Source organism: Desmodus rotundus, chromosome 8 (assembly GCF_022682495.2).
Source record: "Desmodus rotundus isolate HL8 chromosome 8, HLdesRot8A.1, whole genome shotgun sequence".
Classification (NCBI taxonomy): domain Eukaryota; kingdom Metazoa; phylum Chordata; class Mammalia; order Chiroptera; family Phyllostomidae; genus Desmodus; species Desmodus rotundus.
Window position 1 is genome coordinate 107,400,753 of NC_071394.1, and position 18,921 is coordinate 107,419,673.

Genomic DNA, 18,921 nt, shown 5'->3' on the forward strand with positions numbered 1-18,921 from the left:
AGAAAATATTCCACAGAGAAAAATTTTCAACCCCATCTAATCTAATTTTTCTAAGAGCGTCTCCCAAATATTACTCATCATACTTATATATCTGCCACTATAATTAATAGTTCTCTGTTATTCTTCCCACTTTAGGCTTAGCTATAGAAATTTCATCACCAGATAAGATTTTTTTAATTCAGATATGACCCAGGGAACTTCTAAATTCATAATAAGTGGTTATTGGAGTCGGGATGATAATAAATCATTAGCTTGTACTTGCTGAAAGTCAATAATCTCCGTAAGGAGAGCTAACCCAAAGCTTGCAAAACACATATTAAAATTCTCCTGCATTTTTATATTTGGGAGGTTTTGGATTTTTAAGTTTTGCCTTAGACATCATTTTTGCAAGCCTAAAATATTAGAGCAATACTGTGATATTCCTATAATTCTTTTTTTTAGTTTATTTTAATTTTTTGAGAGAGAAGGGAAGGGAAGGGGGAGAGAGAGAGAGAAAGAGAGAGAGAGAGAGTGAGAGAGAGAGGCAGAGAGAGAGAGAGAAACATCGATGTTAGATACAAACATCAATTGACTCTCTTCTGTACGCACTCTGACCTGGGAACTGAACCTGCGACCAAGGCATGTGCCCTGACCGGGAATCGAACTAGTAACCTTTCAGTTTGCAGGATGACACCCAACCAACTGAGGCATGCCAGCCAGGCCTCCTATAATTCTTTATACAATACCAGGAGACGTTTTCTCTGTTTTTGTTTTTAAAAACAAGGCACACGACTGGGACAAAAAGACTGTGTGCTCCACTCTTCCCTCTGTGTGTTCTGGTGCCCAAGTTTCCTAGGAGACACATATCTGACTGGCAAGGTAATACAGATAAATGTCAACGTGAGTCAGCTTTCTTGCTCGCTACATGTTATTACAAAAGCTTAAATGATCGGCTTCATAAATTAATTTACTCTTAATTCAAATGACTGATGTAACATCATTCTGAGACATCATGCCATCTTAAATCATGAAAAAATTCTTATCTATTTTTAAATGTCTATATAATAAAAAATATTAAGTATGAAGAGAGATAAAGGTATGTAGCTCAAATTCAATCCAAAGCCCAAGAATGGTTTTCTCAATCTGAAGAAATGTACTTCAAAAAGAGCAAGAAGACATCCCCTGAGGGTCAGGAATCCTATCACTTTTGATTTTGCACCCAAGGCCTTTACACAGTCACTGGCAAATAGTAGATGCTCAATAAAGCAAAATTTAAAAAAAAAAACCCAACTCATTCCTTTAAACATATCTTTGCGTTTTGGTCTATTTTTGCTATTGCTGTTGTCATTGTTTTGGAAGGGCTGGGAGAAGGTTGTGATAGAGCAAAAAACTGTAGGTTAGTTGGAAAAGACCATCCGAACAGAAACAAAGTAACAAGGAAAAAAACCACTGAAGAACCTAGAAATCACGACTCACAAGTGTGAACTGAAAAGACAGGGCGGATGGCAGCTGCCACAGCCAGACCGACTCTCGGCAGTGTTCTCTCTCACTTGGGCTTATGTTTCCCTAACCAGAGAGAACGTAACATTCTACTTTACGCTCTTTAGAGGAATAAAAGGGACACAATCTTTCTCATGGCTCATCTTTGACAGCTCAGAACTAATTAAGTTGATTTTCATATAATGACTATTTACTTAATTAACAATCTCTCAGCCAGTTTGTCCTTTCCACTCTTAACTAGCCCGAAATTATGTAAGTTTCCTCTTCAAAGGAAAAGAAATTTTCCCCAAATAGGATCTATTGCTAAAAACAGAACACAGTTTCTCATATGCTTTCCGCACTGAGATTTAAACTGGTTCCATGACAAGGAAGGAGAAATTCCTTTGTACAAGAGATTAGAGAAACTGAGAAATCTAAGATGCATCTATCACAGAAAAGAGAATTTTTTAATTTACTGTATGTTGCTGTGTATCATGTGCACCCAGGTTTTTGTTCACATTATAATGCCATGGGATTATTATACCCATGACATGTAATCATTACAGCCATGTATAATGCGCACCCTTATTTCTCCCTCAAAAATCTGGGCAAAAAAGTGCACATTATACATGGCAAACATGGTAAGTTTACCCTTAGAGCTAATATCTTTAGTAAAAAGTCTTACAATCAACAATAAGAAAAAATAAAGAAAAGCTGTACATTCTGCACAGAGGTAGAAGTTAACCTTAAAACAAAAGCACAGTGTTTAAGATTACAAATGCTTTCTTCAATAGGCCAGCAGAAACCTATTAAAATTTATTGTTTATTATAAATTAAGAACTTTTCCTTGCGGTTCAAGAAGAGAAAAGCCAAACCAGCCAATTAATCTAGGAATAAAAAGACTTCTTGAAATCAGTTTAAGGGAACATATCAAGTTCCAAATTTAAAAACCTTCTTTTACTTTGGTCACAAAATGCCTCAGATTTCAAAGGGATAAAGTAAATAAATCTAGTAAGTAAATGATCCTCAAACCGAAATGCGCTGTTCTCTCAGGACGGCAGATGAATAAGTCACGTGGACGAGCCCACTGCCCACTCACCAGATGTCGGATTTCGTGTCGTAGCCTTGGTGTTTCAGAGCCTCAGGACTCATATAATGGGGGGTTCCAGTTAAAGTGGTGGCTAAATCACAGGATCCCATTAAGAGCCGAGAAACTCCAAAATCCCCTTGAAATAATAATTAATTTTTATGAATATTTTAAAACAATGAAAAGCAGCCCTGGAAATTAACAACGGAGGATCTAACTTCACAATTTTAATATGCAATGATTCATACCATTTTAAAGGGAAAAAGAAATATATTTTAAATTACACAATGTTGGTGAACAGCTTTAAAAACATCAGCCTGGGTGAAGGAAGACTTTGATCCAGTCACATACATTATGTAAACCAAACTTAGTTTTTGGAATTCTGAAGGACCAGCAACTTGAAATAAAAAGCCATTTCAAGCCCGGATAATAAGAAACAATGTTTTGAAAGGGCTGAACATAATGACTTGCAACCTTATCTGAGGGGGGAGAGTTTGTTCTTCATTTACAAAAAAGAAAAGTTTTAAATAAAAGACTTGAGACTTTTCAGGAACATGACTATAAAAATGTGAATCCGTCCGCTTCTCTACACTTGCCTAACTAGTTGCACGCTTTTATGCCTTCCCTCTCTAAGAACTCCTGCATGAAGATGAAAGAATCCAGTAACAATTAGAGTGCAGACACAGTTCTAAAGTGGAACAAAAGGTTAACAACGCCATTATATCAATATTATAATTATCTGTGATGATTGCCAATTGCTTGTGAGGAAACAAGCAGGGAAATCTGTAGTAAGTAACCAAACTAGTAAAACAAGTCTAACCGCTCGCAAAGTGTCTGGTATGGAGTAGGAACTCAAAAAATACTAGTCGAATCTCCAAAGTATGCAGCAAGTATCTCATATGTCAATTTGTATCAGATAATCAGAAACAAAAGAATTGGGTTTTATTGGCCCCAATCAAATAAGAAGAAAAATTTGAGAACTTTAAATAAACCGATGATTACTCTGATATCCCTAGGTATAAATGTACCTCAATTTGATAGATCGGTAACATCTAAATAGTATACCCTCCCATGTTTCTGGAATACATAGTTTTTAAAATCTTACCAATTTTAAGTAGGTTATTTTTCAGAAAAATGTTCTTTGATTTTAAGTCTCGATGAAGTATCCTCCTAGAAAAAGGCAAAAAATGATATATAATTTCATGCAAAATGTAAAATTTTAAAATCCTAACATATATACTATAGATGGATGTATGTGAAGTAATTCACACATAAATATACATTCCTAGAGATATATCTTTAAGTGTTTAAAAGCTACAAAGCCACATTTTCTTGTTTCTGTAAAGAAGTAAGTTTTTCTTAAAAAAAACAGTTTTAATTCAGGAGAACATGTGATTGAGAAAAAAGTGAGATGTTTTCAACTGTTTTAATAGGCCAGATGTTACTGCGTTCCTGTAGCATGATCTACATATACCCAGTAATCATACTCAGTTTTAGACCAATTATTACAATGCTTCATAATTATTATATATAATCTATTACATATTGCACATATGTTACATATATCATCTATTATACATATTATAATCCAAACGTTCAGGTTTTACATGTTTGTGGAAATAGTGTTGATGATGAAATTTAATAATAGATAGTATTTATTAAGTCTTACTATAAGCCAGCAATATAGATTATGTCAGTTAAGACTTTTATATCTGGAATTATGGTAAACTGAACAACTTGAAAATCTTTGCCTAAAAACACCTAAAAGTGTTAAAGAAAGTATACAATTATCTTCACATTCGCACAGCTGAGCCCACAAGAAAAGGAACACACGCTGAGGATGATACAGCAGGGAAACCTAGGGGGTTGCGCTTGTCTCAGCGACTGGCTCTAAGGGCTTCACAGAGGCAAGAGCCAAGACATCGAACCCGAGTAACATCATGTGGAGAACTGGAACTAACACATGTGCATGAAGTCAGCATCCCATCTGTGGTCCATACCTTAAGTAAAAAGACACCTAAGACACATTCACTTACAATAAACAAAATGACAAGAAAGCTTGTCTGACAAAAAGTCATGGGAATGGAAAGTGCAGCGTAGGAAACACAGTCGATAATATTGTAATAACTATGTGTGGTGCCAGTTGAGTGCTAGAAATATTGGGGGAACATTTCATAAAGTGTATGATTGTGTAATCGCTATGCTGCACACCGGAAACTAATATAAAATAATAATGAATATAAACTTTAATTGAGAAAAATTAGAAAAATTTTTAAAAAGAAAGCTTATCTGTATAGGTCTGAACTCTGAGTGAAAAAAAATCTCCTTTTAGGGTTTATAATCATATGTCCCTGCACATTTGCATTTGGGATTCAACTATTCAATAGCTATATGGCCTCAGAAATTCTAAAGACAAGAAGTTAACACAAAAATTGGTCCCTCAACCACTCATACCCTCTTGGGGTGTTGGGCAGAAACAAATGTAAACCGAAAATCAGCAGATAACAGTGAAATTACACCCCTGAGAATGTCAAATAATCTAAAAGGATGTAAACTATAAAATAAGTGTATTTTTAATAATTAAAATCATAAAGGAAAATAGGAAACATAAGATAAAAACAGGATACTCCGCCCCCCCAATGATGCTGATTTGAGAGACAACTAATTAGAATTTCTAATTAGAGTATCAAGGAGTACTCATAGAATTTCAATGAGTGTTGACACTAAAGCCTCAAGAATAAAACCTCAGCTTCCAATTATGATGGAGTAAGTGTATATCATCCTGAATCTCCCACCTTCCACAGTCATACGGAAAACACGAAAAAATGTAAACGATATAAAATCTGGATAAAATTTTTTTCTTACAAAACAACTCTGAAGATATCAGAGATCAGCTAATGCAAACTAAGGGAGTCAGCACTTGAGGAGACAGAGGCTGGAGAGAAGGAAAATGCCCTGAAGGGCAATGCACTGTTTTCCGCTCAGGTCATCTGGCATAGGAGGAGTGCTGTGGCCTAGAGTTTGCAGAGTTTCACTGATTTATCAGACAAAATGTATAGTTCAGGATTACAAAGGCCGCCAGGACTTGAGGGACAAATCTTCCGGAAGAAAGGAAACAAAAGAGAAGTTGAGTCTGACATTCTTCATGGCTTTTTCCTCTGAGGCACCTGCTGAATTTTAAACTGTTCAGGGGAAAGACATTAAGGAGAAAGCAGATGCTAAGAAGTTACAAAACTAAGTGGAGCCTTCAGTACAGTCACAAATATGAGGAAGGGTCTTAGAAAAGAGCTAGAGTCCTCAGCTGGGGCCAACTGGAAACAGACCAGCCCTCACAAAGTGTGAAACCAGCCTTAAACCATCTCAACTTCTTACTGGATTGAGGTGATCTGTCCCTCCTGTAACAACCAGTCAGGAAAAAATTAAGTCCTCTCCAGAAGGAGATAGTACCATCCAACATCTCTACACTATTTCACATATATTGTCCAGCATTCACTCAAAAACTACCGGACTCACCAGGAGAAAAGACCAGATGGCCCAAAGCCAAAAGAAAAAAAAAAAAAACCATACATAGAGACAAATCCACAGATCCGCCTATTGCAATTTTTAAATTAAGACTTCAAAGTAACTGTAATTCAAATGTTCAAGAAAATAAATTACACAATGGAGAATTTCACCATAGAACTAGATTCTAAATACTTTTAAAAAGTCATTGAATGGAAATTCTAGAATTGAAACTAATATAATTACTAAAATTAAGAATTCTGTAGATGTGTTTGAAAGCAGGCTAGACACAAAGAGAGGATTTAGAAAATGGAATCATGGTTCATAAAAAATATTCAGACTAAGCTGAGCACACACACACACACACACACACACACACACCAGGGGTGAGAAACACGGAAAAAAGCATAAGGGACATCTGAAACGGGGCTTTAAAGCCCTAGCATATGCATAAATAGGTCCCTAGAAGGGGCTCATAGAAGTAGAGAAGAGAATGTGAAAGCCAAATATACACCTAATAGAGGGGTGCCAAACTCATTTTCACCAGGGGCCACATCAGCCTCGCAGTTGCCTTCAAAGGACCAAATGTAGAGCTCCTTGCCCCTAGCTAAGGAGCAGTTACATTCATACAGCCCTAAAATCACATTCAGCCCTTTGAAGGCAACCGTGAGGCTGATGTGGCCCCCCGTGAAAATGAGTTTGGCACCCCTGAAGCAGATACCCTGAAATAAAAGAAGAGATTAGGGAAGAGGCACAATCCAAAGAGAAAATGATGGGAACTTTCAGAATTTAGAAAGACATGAATTTACAAGTTCAGATCCAAAAGAAATCTCAAGCAGAATTTTAAGAGAATAAAAGCATTCCACAAGTAGACAAAACCTTCTAATACTAGAGAAAAACAACTACAAAGAGAAAGTATTGAGAACTAGCCAAAATAAAAGAAATTACTTTAATTAAAAGGACAATTAGATGGAGCCCTGGCTGGTGTGGCTCAGTAGATTGAGTGCCGGCCTGCAAACCAAAGGGACTCTGGTTTGATTCCCAGTCAGGACACACACCTGGGATGTGGGCCAGGTCATCAGGTGGGGGTGCGTGAGAGGAACCACACATTGATGTTTCTCTCCCTCTCTTTCTCCCTCCCTTTCCCTTTCTCTAAAAATAAATAAAATATTTAAAAATAAATAAATAAAAGGACAATGAGACAAAAACTCACTTCTCAACATCAATAACACAATCCAGAAGTCAGGAAGATAATCCTTCTAGTGTTAGACAAAATATCTGTCAATCTGTAATTTTATGCTTAGCGAGTATAGATAATATAACTTAAGGTGTAAATGGCCGTAAAAGGAAGGCCTGGGGTGCAGAAAGGAATGATGAGCCACTCCAATCAAGAGTCACCTTGAGAGTAGTAACAGTGGTAATGGTAATCACTAGTTTGTGGAATATTAAGAAAATAACAGTAATATAAAAGGAAGGAGAAATGTTTTGGAGTTAAAAACATTTGTAATGTTAAAAAAGGGTAGATATAGTGATTAACTTAAAACTCCATTTATTCAATTTATAATTGAGGGGTAAATACTAAAACATTAGGAATAAAATGTGTAATTGTTAAACTGGTAATAGAAAATGGGAATAAAAAACCTGACCAATCCAAAGAATATAGAGAAAGGAGAAAAAATAACGTAACAAAATAAAATAGTAGAAGTACATTCCATATATTATTACTCACAACACACTAAAATCATCAATTAAAACAGAGAGAAGCAGGACTGACTTATTTTTTTTTAAACTGTTCTAAAGAACATACTTAAAATATAAGGACATGGAAGATTGAAAGTAAGAGGGTAGAAAAGATATTCTAAGCAAAAGGAAGCTAGCAAAAAGCAATATTAGGCAAATGAAAAATAAAGAGTATTACTACATAATAAATAATTTATTGGGAAGATTTAAAAAGTCCATACTTTTGCACAACTTATGACACAGGCTTAAATGTATGGTAAAAAATCAATATTAATAGAAATTTAAGGAGAAATCAACAAATCCACAATCATAGTAGGGAATTTAATATAGCTCCTTCAGTAATAGATTCAGTGGACAAAAAATTAATAAGGATATAAGGAATAAGGATATGGGTTATTAACAAGGATATAGCAACACAGTAATAGATTTGAAAAACACAATTAGCTTGAGCTAATCCACATAAATTGAATATTGCATAAAAAATTAAAAATCCATGTTCTTTCAGGCACACATAAAATATTGTCAAAAATTGTCAACGAACTAACCCTAAAGCAAGTGTCACTGGGTCACAAAGAATCCGCAGCATTCGGTTCCCATATTCTCTGGCCCCAGTGAGGTTAAATAGAAACCAGTAAGGAGCTTACTTAGCACACTGCAGGCAATGGCAATGACTGGTCAAGACAGACACGTTCTCTGTGATATTTAAGTTTTGTTCTGGTAGGTAAATAGGCAGGAAACAGCTAAATGAGCAGCTATATAATCTGCTATCAGCTAACAATTAAAACTATTAAAGCAATAAAGTACAGTAAGGGGCTACCGACCAATCAGGGTAGGACTGTGGGTTTAGATCAGTGGTCAGAAAAGTCCTGAGAGAAAGTGAACTTAGAGCAGAGCTATGAGTGAGTCATGGTCGCGATGGCTGTTATTGCTGTTGCTCACATTGCTATTGATATTACAGCACCAATAAACCAGAAAAGAAAGTCTGTGTGGGGCTAGCAAGCAAAGGTGAATGGTGAACAGAGCAGCCGAATTATACAGATTACCTCAAGAGAAACAAGACTGAACCACTGGGAGTGGTTTCAAGTGCGTCGTTCTTCCCCCTTACTGTTCCACACGCCGTTCCCCACCCAAGACCCTCCTGACCCCTGCTGCTGGCTGAATCAACAACAGCCTGGCATGCGGAGTCCTCCACGTCCAGCCTCCTCTTTCACCTATTTATACATCTGTAAGAAATGGCCTGACGAAGGAGTTTTTCCAATTGGTTAATTTATGCATATGAACAATCTAATAAAGGAATAAACATTTAGTTATATATTTGGAGTACCTTTTAGAGGGAAAAGAATTCATGGCCAAGAAATTGTCATATCCCTGTTGTAGCCAGTATAGTAGTTGCTTTATCTTAAATGCAGCACACATGTTTCTTCCCCTGTGTCACTGCTCATTAAATGCCTTCCTCAATCACCCCTGCCTCTCAGAATCCTATCTGCCCTTCAGGACTGTCCTAATACAAACCTCATGTACCACCCTGGAGTCCCCTATTTCCTTCCTTCCAAAGGTACGGCCCACCCCTGGTACTGGAGATCAGTCAGTCTTGTCTGTGAATGCCTGGCCCTCTGGCTCCTACCACATGCGGACTAGGATAAAACACCTTACCACAGGACGTGGAATCTAGCATCCCAAGTGGCAGTGAAAGGAACTAGATGAAAGTGCAAGGGAGTTAACTCCCTTGGCGTGAACCAATGAGAGACAAGAGGAGAAGGAAGATAAGCAAACAGATTTCCCGTCCTTTCTCTCCCCTAGGCATGCTATCCAAGTGTAAGCCATGGGTATCAGCCATGCAAATACTCCATGCAAATACCCCTATTCAAGTACATCCAGGGGTAAGGCCATGCAAATACCTCTGTCAAGCAACCTGCTATTGTCTCTACCCATCTCTTTGTAAACTGATGGCCAATACAACAACTCACCAGTTCACTTTGCTTCATATCCTAGACTCACTTCGGTTTGTCCTCACTCTTACCTCCCTAGAAGGGGTCATTTCAGTCTTTGCCCCAGACTCTGTTTCCTAGACGCCCAAGCTTAGGAAAGGATCCCCTCTATACTTTCTCCTAATTTCTAACCATCAGCAAGTTAGACATGCTCTCCCACTTCCGTTCTTCTTTTGACACAATATTCTACAGTTGACCAATCATTCTTGCTAAACTATAAGACCTACAAGGTCCATATCTTACTTGCCTATACCATCACCTGTAACCCTGGAAACATTTAACAAAATTGGTAGGCTGAACTTGATTGAATTCTTGGGTTTATATGTTCCTAAACTCTTCAAACTATTTTTGACTGACATCTTTCTAAATGGACTAAATAATTCCCTGACTTCACAAACAAAAGATATTGTTAACAACTAATGAGTACAATAGCCATCAATTACTATAATTACCAGGCCTAACTAGGAGACCCCAGTCTGGGAACAGTATTCCTGAGACTTAAGCTGGGAACAAAGATGTAGCTTTATAAAATGAAAAGCTGCTCTTGAACCTCTAATTTAAAAACCTTCCATGGCTCTTCACTGCTTCTAGAAAAGTCTAAAATCCTATACACGGCTTACAGGTGACTGGGAGATCTGGCCCTACCGATGCCTCCAGCAGCCTCAGCAAACATTCAGGCCAGTGTGTATCATCTTCTCTTTACACAGTTCTTTTCTCTTGGTAGAGGCTCAATAAATGTGTGTTCATTTTAGAAACTCTATCCTTGGCACAACGATGAGTTCCATCTTATGGGGCTCATTCATTAATCCAGAAAAGTAGTAAGTGCCAACTACACGCTATGTGCTGTACTACACTATGTGAGGGATGTATAAAGGTTCATCAGACATGACCATGTAGCCCAAGATGCTTCCAATCAGGTTGGACAAATAAAAGTACACAAATAACCATAACAGAAGGCAGAGGGAACCCAGTCATCAACACATGATTATAAATTATAAGTGATTACAAACATAGACATTCATCAGGTCTATATAGACATTTCTTTCCCAACAAATGATTACTCTTATGAACACGCCCACAAAATTGTACTATTATTACTTAACACCAGAAATACCAGATATAAAAATAATTCTTTTTTTTACCATAACAATTAGTGATACTACTGGTGCCATACTGTTCCCTTGGTGCGGTGGTCAAACCCCAGCCATGCAGAGCAAAGCTGCCAATTATGGCTGAGGAGCAGGGCCAAGGAAAAGCCAAGCACAGTGTCCCTCTACTTTACTTTAGGAGACAAACGGACATGCTCAGAGAGGGAATGGAATCTGAACTGTACATAAAGTGAAGAATTAGGGGTGATGGCAGGAGTTTCCTCTAATTCAAGTTGTCTTTACCCTCTTCAAGGCGTCAGAGAACTGAGAGGAATAAGCATGCTTTCGAGAGTAGAGAGGAAAAGGAAGAATAAAAGTGGACTACACAAGTCTGAGCCACTTAATTTTAGGACAAATATCCCCAGGGGCTATAATCTAAAGCACTAGGCTACTATTTTTATGCCTAACTGGAGATAAGGGAATCCACACCTAGAAAAGCTGAATAATTTGCCCGAGGTCATACAGCCTAGAGTACAAACAGTTCCGTTTGACTGTACAAGCCAAAATTCCCACCTACGTATCTTTTACACATGGTAGATGCTCACTAAATGTATGTTAATTCTAAAAGCACTGTCTTTGGCACAAAGATAAACACCATCATCCTTGGCGCTCATTTATTAATTAAAAAATAATAGAATTCTTGTATTAAATCAATATTCTCTCCTTATATTCTTCTTATATTCCCATAGCATGAGCATGTTGACTATTCAATGGTTCAAAATGATTACATTTAAAAACAGAGGGTTATCAAAAGTCGGCATCCTCTCTGCCCACTCTTGGGGTTGCCTTCGTAGGGCAGGAACTGTTGAGTGTCTACCCAGTGGCCATTCCCCTGGGGTGCTCCCTTACCATCAGAATCCCATGAGCCCTGGGGAGGCTGGGCCCTCCTCAGCTCTGGTAGGTAAGGGCAGTGGGAAGTGGGGGATGAATGTGGAGGAGAGTGGAGGAAATAAATTGCGTACTCTCATTTCCTTTTGGAGTGACTGGTTTAGGTAGGTGGTATGACAAAATTCTGGCCAAGGGTAAAGTATAATTTTCAAGAAGGTAAAATTATAAATATGAAAATATAAACTGAACACATGTCAAGGATTTTAATTCAACTCATTAATTAATGAGGGAACTAATAAGATATTAAAACTGAGTCAAAGGATGTTTGACAAGCTAGGGTATTTATCAGCGGATACGATTCCTGGGTTAGACACAGAACTGCTTAATACCCAACACGGCCAGACACCACCTCCCAGAGTTATCTGTTTTACAGGAAAGAAATTATTTGCATCTCTTATGGACAAAAATATTCAAGTTAAGCTGTGTGTCTCCAGAGCTATAAAACAGCACAAACGATAGAAAGTTAAGTCTGGCACCTGCACTAAAGTAATGCTCAGTAATCTCTTTGGTCTCTTCTGAGTTTTGGACACCGACGAGACATTAGGGAAGCCTGCTGGAAGCTTACAGGAAATATTCCCCAACTCTTACGGAAGACCAAAGAAGAGGACGACATCTGCCCCTGTCGGCTTGTCTGGCCTTCGGTTACTGCTGTGTGAAGGGGTGACACGAGGTAGTAGTGCTGCAGCCATCGTGGTGGCCACGAGACAGCGGCCTGATGACCAGGGCCAGACGTGCGGAGACTGGGAGTAAAGACAGAGGCGGTGCTTGAAGCCCTGAGGGGATCACTGAGCCGCCAGAGTTAACCACCTCCTTGGACTTTTCTTTTTTAGGTGAGAGAGTGAATTTTCTTTAAGCTGCTTCTGTTACTTGCAGTTAAAATTATCTTAAGTTCGCTTGGTTCCTGCAGCTGTTGACTCTAGATCCAAGGAGTGGGTACTGGGTCTCTTTAGCTACAAGTACCCAGGAAGTCAGAGAGTCTAAGGGTTTAGAATTTGGAATAGCGATCCAGGGAACCTACTAGGAAACCAGGTACTATGCACTTGTAGGAAGTAATATATTCAAGAGAAACTTACCTGAAGATTCCTAGACTAGGCAATAGAAGATGAGTTGCAGATCATAATACATTAACAGCCCTCCCATATATAAATATGTGAATATACTATTCAGTACTAAGTATTTCATGAAAAAGGCAAACAATATGTGAGGAGGCAGTTATGGGAAGTAATTGGCTGGCGCCATAGTGAGGAAATAATTAATTCTATGCAACAGAGCAGCTATGAAACTATTTGGTGAATTTTTTAAATTATAACTTATTGACTTTGTGTTCATAGTAAGCAAAAATAATTCCAGCAAGAAAATCTTATCATGTACTCGGTTAATATCTTTTCCTTTGAAGTATACAAAAATCAAATCCAAGAAATAGCAAGGCGACTAGTCACATAGGAAACTTTTATAAAATCTTTCTTCTAAAAAGCTTAAAGTAGCTCTCCTCCACCTACTATTTCGTATGTCCCACACCATATCCGTAGACACGGTAGGTCCCTTTCATTTTTCAGTTTCATGATGCCCAAGAGAATTAAGTGAGCTGGTTAAGATCAGATGGCAGTTGTGTTCAAATACACGGCAGAGCTCCTGCTTCTGTCTCCTCCACCAGGTCCTTTTCTACATCCTCTAGCTGCCAGAACCACCGGAAAGAACAGTCTGTGCAGACAGAGCAGGTATTTCTCAGGACCCCCGCCAGGGGCTGGACTGTGGAGAAGGCGTAGACAATGTAACCTTCATCTCCCCTTAAGCCCTTATCTTAATAGTTTCTGACACATCAGCTCCCTTCCCTACAAGTCAGTCCTTCATCTGGCAGGGTCTCAGGGTGGATCTCAAACTCCTCTTGCCAAAGATGTTGACGCAAGCAGTGACTCCTTGGTGATGCCTGGCCCAGGCAGCTGCCATCGCTGGTTTCTGCCATGTGGCCTTCATCCTAGATTCCGAGGCACCCGTCTTGCTTCCTCTTCAGCGTTGTGAGCCCTCAAGACCGTGAGGAGTCCTCTGCTCAGTAAGCCAGGGTGGAGTCAGGTCCTCTTCCAATGTAGCCATTGCAAACACGGTAGGAGTTGCCTACACCTGGCCCTGGGGTGGGGTCTCCTTGAAAAAAGTGACCTTGGAACATCCTCGAGAAGCGGAACCAGGCAAAAGCAGGAATCTCCAGTAACGCCACAGAAACACGCCTTCTTTTTGTTTTTCCATCTTCAAAACTAAGGTAGCGCACCCCCATCTTCTGACATATTTTCTGACCTGGATTCACACTACATTAAAAATAAATTCCTCCTGCCACCTTTCCGGGAATATTTAGCCATTCTAACAGAATACTGGCTGGGGAAACGTGTGGGATGTTGGGTAAGGAGGCAGTCACCTTGGCAACAGTGTCTCCGTCCTGGTTCCTCCTCCACTGTGCAAACACCCAAGTCAGGAAGGCCTCAAGGTCACCAAATACTGGCCTTTCTGCACAGAGGCTGTTCCTATCCATCTCCTAACAATCTAGGCCAATTGAATTCCCCTTTCAACAGAAATGAGGGGGTTTTTTTGGAGGGGGTAGCAGTTGGTTGGTTTGTTTGGTTTGGTTTGATTGTCTCTGTGTTGGCACTAGGGGCAAAAAAAAATGAACAAGACATTGTTTCTGTCCCCCGGGAGTTCCCTTATGCCCAATTTGTGGTGGCATCTATAGGAGATGGTGTTTTAGATTAGATAATTACTTAAACCAAAGAGAAGAAAGGCTATAGGATTTCACTTTCGGAGAGAATAAGGTTCTAGCTTTGCCCAAGGTTCCAAAGTCCCTCAATACTGAATCAGCCTATGGAAGCTCAGGGGGAGTTGGTGATACGCTTCAGAATATAATAAAAAACTTAGATCTGTCTGTGCAACAGAGGCTCAAGCCCACGGGGAGGAAGGAGTTTTAGTGCTACATCCTCAAGATAGCTTTTGTTCAGCTATGAATATTCTCAGCTTTTAACATCATTGTTTATGAGTGTATAGTCTTAGAATATTATAAATGTATAAATAAGCCAAATTAAAATAAGTTCAGGAATTCTCCAAAGGAGTCAGAAAAAAATCATTTCTTCTGTAACCTAACTCTTCTTAGTTTTTCTCGGGTCTTCTTTATCTCCTGTGCTGCTGCACTGGATTAGTCGCAGGTCTCCAAAGACACAGAACAAATAAGGGATAAATAGATATAGAGGCATATAAAGACAGAGATGAGCAAAGTTAGAGCCAGAGCTAGAGCTTTATCCTGAGGAACGGCCCATACAATGATAGAGGCTGAGAAGTATAGATCTGCAAGTCGGAGGCCCAGGAAAGCAGGTGGTGTAATTCGGTCTGAGTCCAACAGCCCGAGAATAAGGAGACTTTCTGTTCTGAGGGCAGAAGATGAGAGGAGATGTCACAACGCAAGTAAGAGAGAGAGAGAGAGAGAGAGAGAGAGAGAGAGAGAGAGGGAGAAACATTAACGTGGGAGAGAAACATCAATAGGTTCCCTCACATACATGACCCAGCCAGGGATCGAACCTGCAACCTTTTGGTGTACGGGACAATGCTCCAACCGACTGAGACACGAAGCCAGGGCTAAATGGATATTTCTTAATGTTTTGGCTATTACAAATAAACCTTCTATGAACGATTTTGTACATGTCTTTTGTTGGACACAGGTAATTATTATTTTTTCTTTTTTTTCTCTCAGTATTTGTTATTGTATTTTTTCCATTACCATTTAGTCCCCTTATAAACCCCTCCCCCTGCAATCACCACACTGTTGTCCATGCCCATGAGTCCTTTTTCCTTTTTGTTCAATCCCTCCACCCCCTACACTCCCACTTTTAGCTGACATTCTGCTCTCCATCTATGAGTCTGCCTCTGTTTTGCCTTAGTTCAGTTTGTTCATTAGATTCCACATGTGAGTGAAATCATATGGTATTTGTCTTTCTCTGACTGGCTCATACACAGGGAATTAATTTCCATGTGAGAAACAGAATTGAGTTACAAGGTATTTGAATGTTTAGCTTTGGAGGTACTACTAAACATTTTTTAAAAAAAATTTTAAAATAACATTTTTTCAAAGTAGTTACACCAATTTACACCCTAGCGGCAATGTAAGAGTTTCCAATAGTTCCATATCTTTGCCAAGGGGCTTTTTAGCCTTTCTGGTGGCGATACCCTCATTCCTGAATTGAATTACAACCTCAGACAACATTTACACAGGGCTTAGTAGTTCACAAACTTTTAAAATGCATATCTCAATGTGTATTCCCTACAGCCCTGTAAGCATGCAGGGAGGATGCCATTATTACCCCTACTTTATAGATGAGAAAACAAAGGCTCAGGGAGATTAAGCAACTTGCCCAGGGTCATAATAGAGTATGTGGCAGAGATTCTCAATCCTGTGTATCCACCAGATACATGGCTTATAGTTATTTGGGTCCATGTTTTATCTTTGCTAGTTAACTAGCAATTTGAAGTTAGGCCTTATATTTCATTTATCACTATCTAATAAATGAATAAATACAAAACTGAAAATTTTCTATTTATACATAAAAACTTTATAATTGGTTATAGTAACATGATGGATAAGAAGCACTATCATTTGTTATCTGAATCAAAGGATAGTATTTCAGATCTACAGTTCCACAGATATCCAACTATTTAAGCCCCATTTCATGACTTTCTTGCAATGTTGAAGGATTCTAAAAAACTTAAATCCTCTCTTTGAAGGTTATTTTAAGCTCCTCTATTTTAACTAGTACTAAGTAGAACAAAATGTATTAAAAATATATGATCTCACCTTTAACTGGAACATAATCAACAAAAGAAAAAAGCAAACAAAATATAACCAGAGACATTGAAATTAAGAACATTGTAACAATAGCCAGAGGGGAGTGGGGAGGGGATTGTGGGGAGAGAGGTTTACAGGAGCTACTATAAAGGACACAAGGGCAAAATCAAGGGGGAGGGTAGAGGTGGGGGAGGAAGGTGGGACTGGCTGGGGTGGGGTGGAGGGATGGGGAGAAAATGCAGACAATTGTAACTGAATAAAAATAAATTAATTAATTTTAAAAAACCAGTTGATGAGCTACTACCTAACTAGTGAATATAAAAATGAAACTGAATGAATTTTTTATATTTTACCATAATCATCAAGAAACAGGTGCTGTTTAGAGAACAGCCAGTATCTATCGGTTCCCAAATTAATTTTGGAGGTTGTTTTGACAGGTTTAGTCCTACCCTCAGAATTCCACATGTAATTCCTTTGTGCAATTCATGTAAGAACTGCTCTGTGAAGTCGTATATGTGTATTTGATTATTTATAATAAAAAAGTAGTTTCTCATTGATGAAACAAATAAATAAAAAATAAAAATATTTGGCTCCTAAATGAATCAGATTTCAGTTTTATTTTTTGCACACAACACACCAAAGTTGGCATCTTTATATGTGTTGTTTTCCTATGTACAAGCGAACACATATGCCATGGAATAGGAAAGAAAATAAAAGATATACTACAATACAAACTATATGTATGCAAATGTCCTATATTCAGCAGCATTGGGTAGTTCATTAAAAGATTATTTGATACGCTTACTATTGTCACTTAGAATGGTTTTACATCAATCAAAATATTGTTAGGGGCTGTCAGTAAGTCCCTGGCTAACTGTATCGAACTGGCAAAGCACAGAATAACCCGACTACTTTTTATGTGGTCAGAAAAAACAGATGCCACCTTTAAGTTCTCTGACACCCATGAACAGGCAGACCTCAGTGTACCCTGTAAACTTCCACTTTGTTCCAGAAGGGTGTACCACATGTTGCTCCCAGCCTGGGTCAAAGCTGACAAGGACATCTCATAATACCCACTTTCATTTGCCCAAGCATGTTCATCTTTTTACACGTGTTCATACCATTGTACGGGTCTGTAAAACATTCCAACATCTAAAACTTCTTAAATGTTTTAAAATACATTTTTGAGGCACATTGTAAATACAAATTATAGGCAATTGGACTCATAAAGCATACCTTGACCTTCTTACCAGATATTTCATGTCAAAACTGACTTTTAGTCTGAGTACCAGACAGTATCTTTTGCCTCAATTACTTAGTTCATCTTGAGAAGTAAACTCCACTCAATGTGCACTGATACTTTCCACGGTGACCGTGCAATGCATTTGCAGCATCCTAAGGTATTTACAACTCAGGCTGGTGTAAGATGTAATAAATTCACAGCGTGCTGAAGGTATCTGAGAATCACTTGTGATTCACAGGATACGGTCAGATATAGTGAATGTGTTTAATACAATTTTCTGCCTTGGATTCATGGCCAATTTGATTTCTAGAACAATAGTAGAAAGTTATTCAAGTAAATCTTCTACATATAATCACTCAACAGCTTTCTCATGAAAAAGCATATTATAGATGTTTAACCATAGTAATTTACCTTTTGGTCTTGCTTTCTTTCAATTCTACCCCCCAAAATTTCATTTTCAAGTTCAGACATGCCTGTTTAAAGATATCCTGTCCCTCAGCAACAAATGAACATACCTTTCATGCATGTAGTCAACTCCCAGCAACAACTGGATAAACCATTCTATTATTTGACCTTCTGAAAAAGTTTTTCCAGCTTCTTTATATTCCTGAATTTTACAGTCCAGATCTCGACCCTGAAACAAAATGGCATAATTTATCATATGTTTTCAGTTAAAAATTTACATTCAAAGTCTCTCAAATATAGTTAATATACATCTGTCACTGTTTCCATAAGAAAGTGAGGGCACACTGTGAACACTGTAACTGTCACCAACGAAGTTCACTTCCTGACCAGGCTCCAGGCCGGCTCCTCTGAGCTCTCCTCGCAACCAGGCCTCAGCCCTCTCCGACAAAGACTTGAATAAATACTCACATGTATCCAACAGCTCAAGGCCACATACCTAGGATGACCCTAGTCCCCCTTAAAGTGCCTGCCTGCAAAAACTCCAGGCTGTCAAAAGAATTGACTATTTGTTCCAGCCCACACCTCAGGACAGGGTCCCTTTGCCTGGTTTCTGTGGGAAAGTAGGAGCCTAACTTTTTGCCAGTTAG

General features: G+C 38.6%; 1 protein-coding gene across 10 annotated transcripts in view; it reads right to left on the reverse strand.

Moving 5' to 3' along the window:
- The window catches only part of NEK11 (NIMA related kinase 11), a 199,258-nt gene that overhangs the window by 121,441 nt on the left and 58,896 nt on the right, over positions 1-18,921 (reverse strand). For all 10 annotated transcript variants that reach the window (XM_053929433.2, XM_053929435.2, XM_053929432.2 and 7 more), the window contains 3 exons: positions 18,385-18,503; positions 3,651-3,715; positions 2,558-2,684 (listed from right to left, as the gene is read on the reverse strand). In XM_053929433.2, coding sequence (XP_053785408.1) covers positions 2,558-2,684; positions 3,651-3,715; positions 18,385-18,503 — 311 coding nt within the window. The remainder of the gene's footprint in view (positions 1-2,557; positions 2,685-3,650; positions 3,716-18,384; positions 18,504-18,921) is intronic.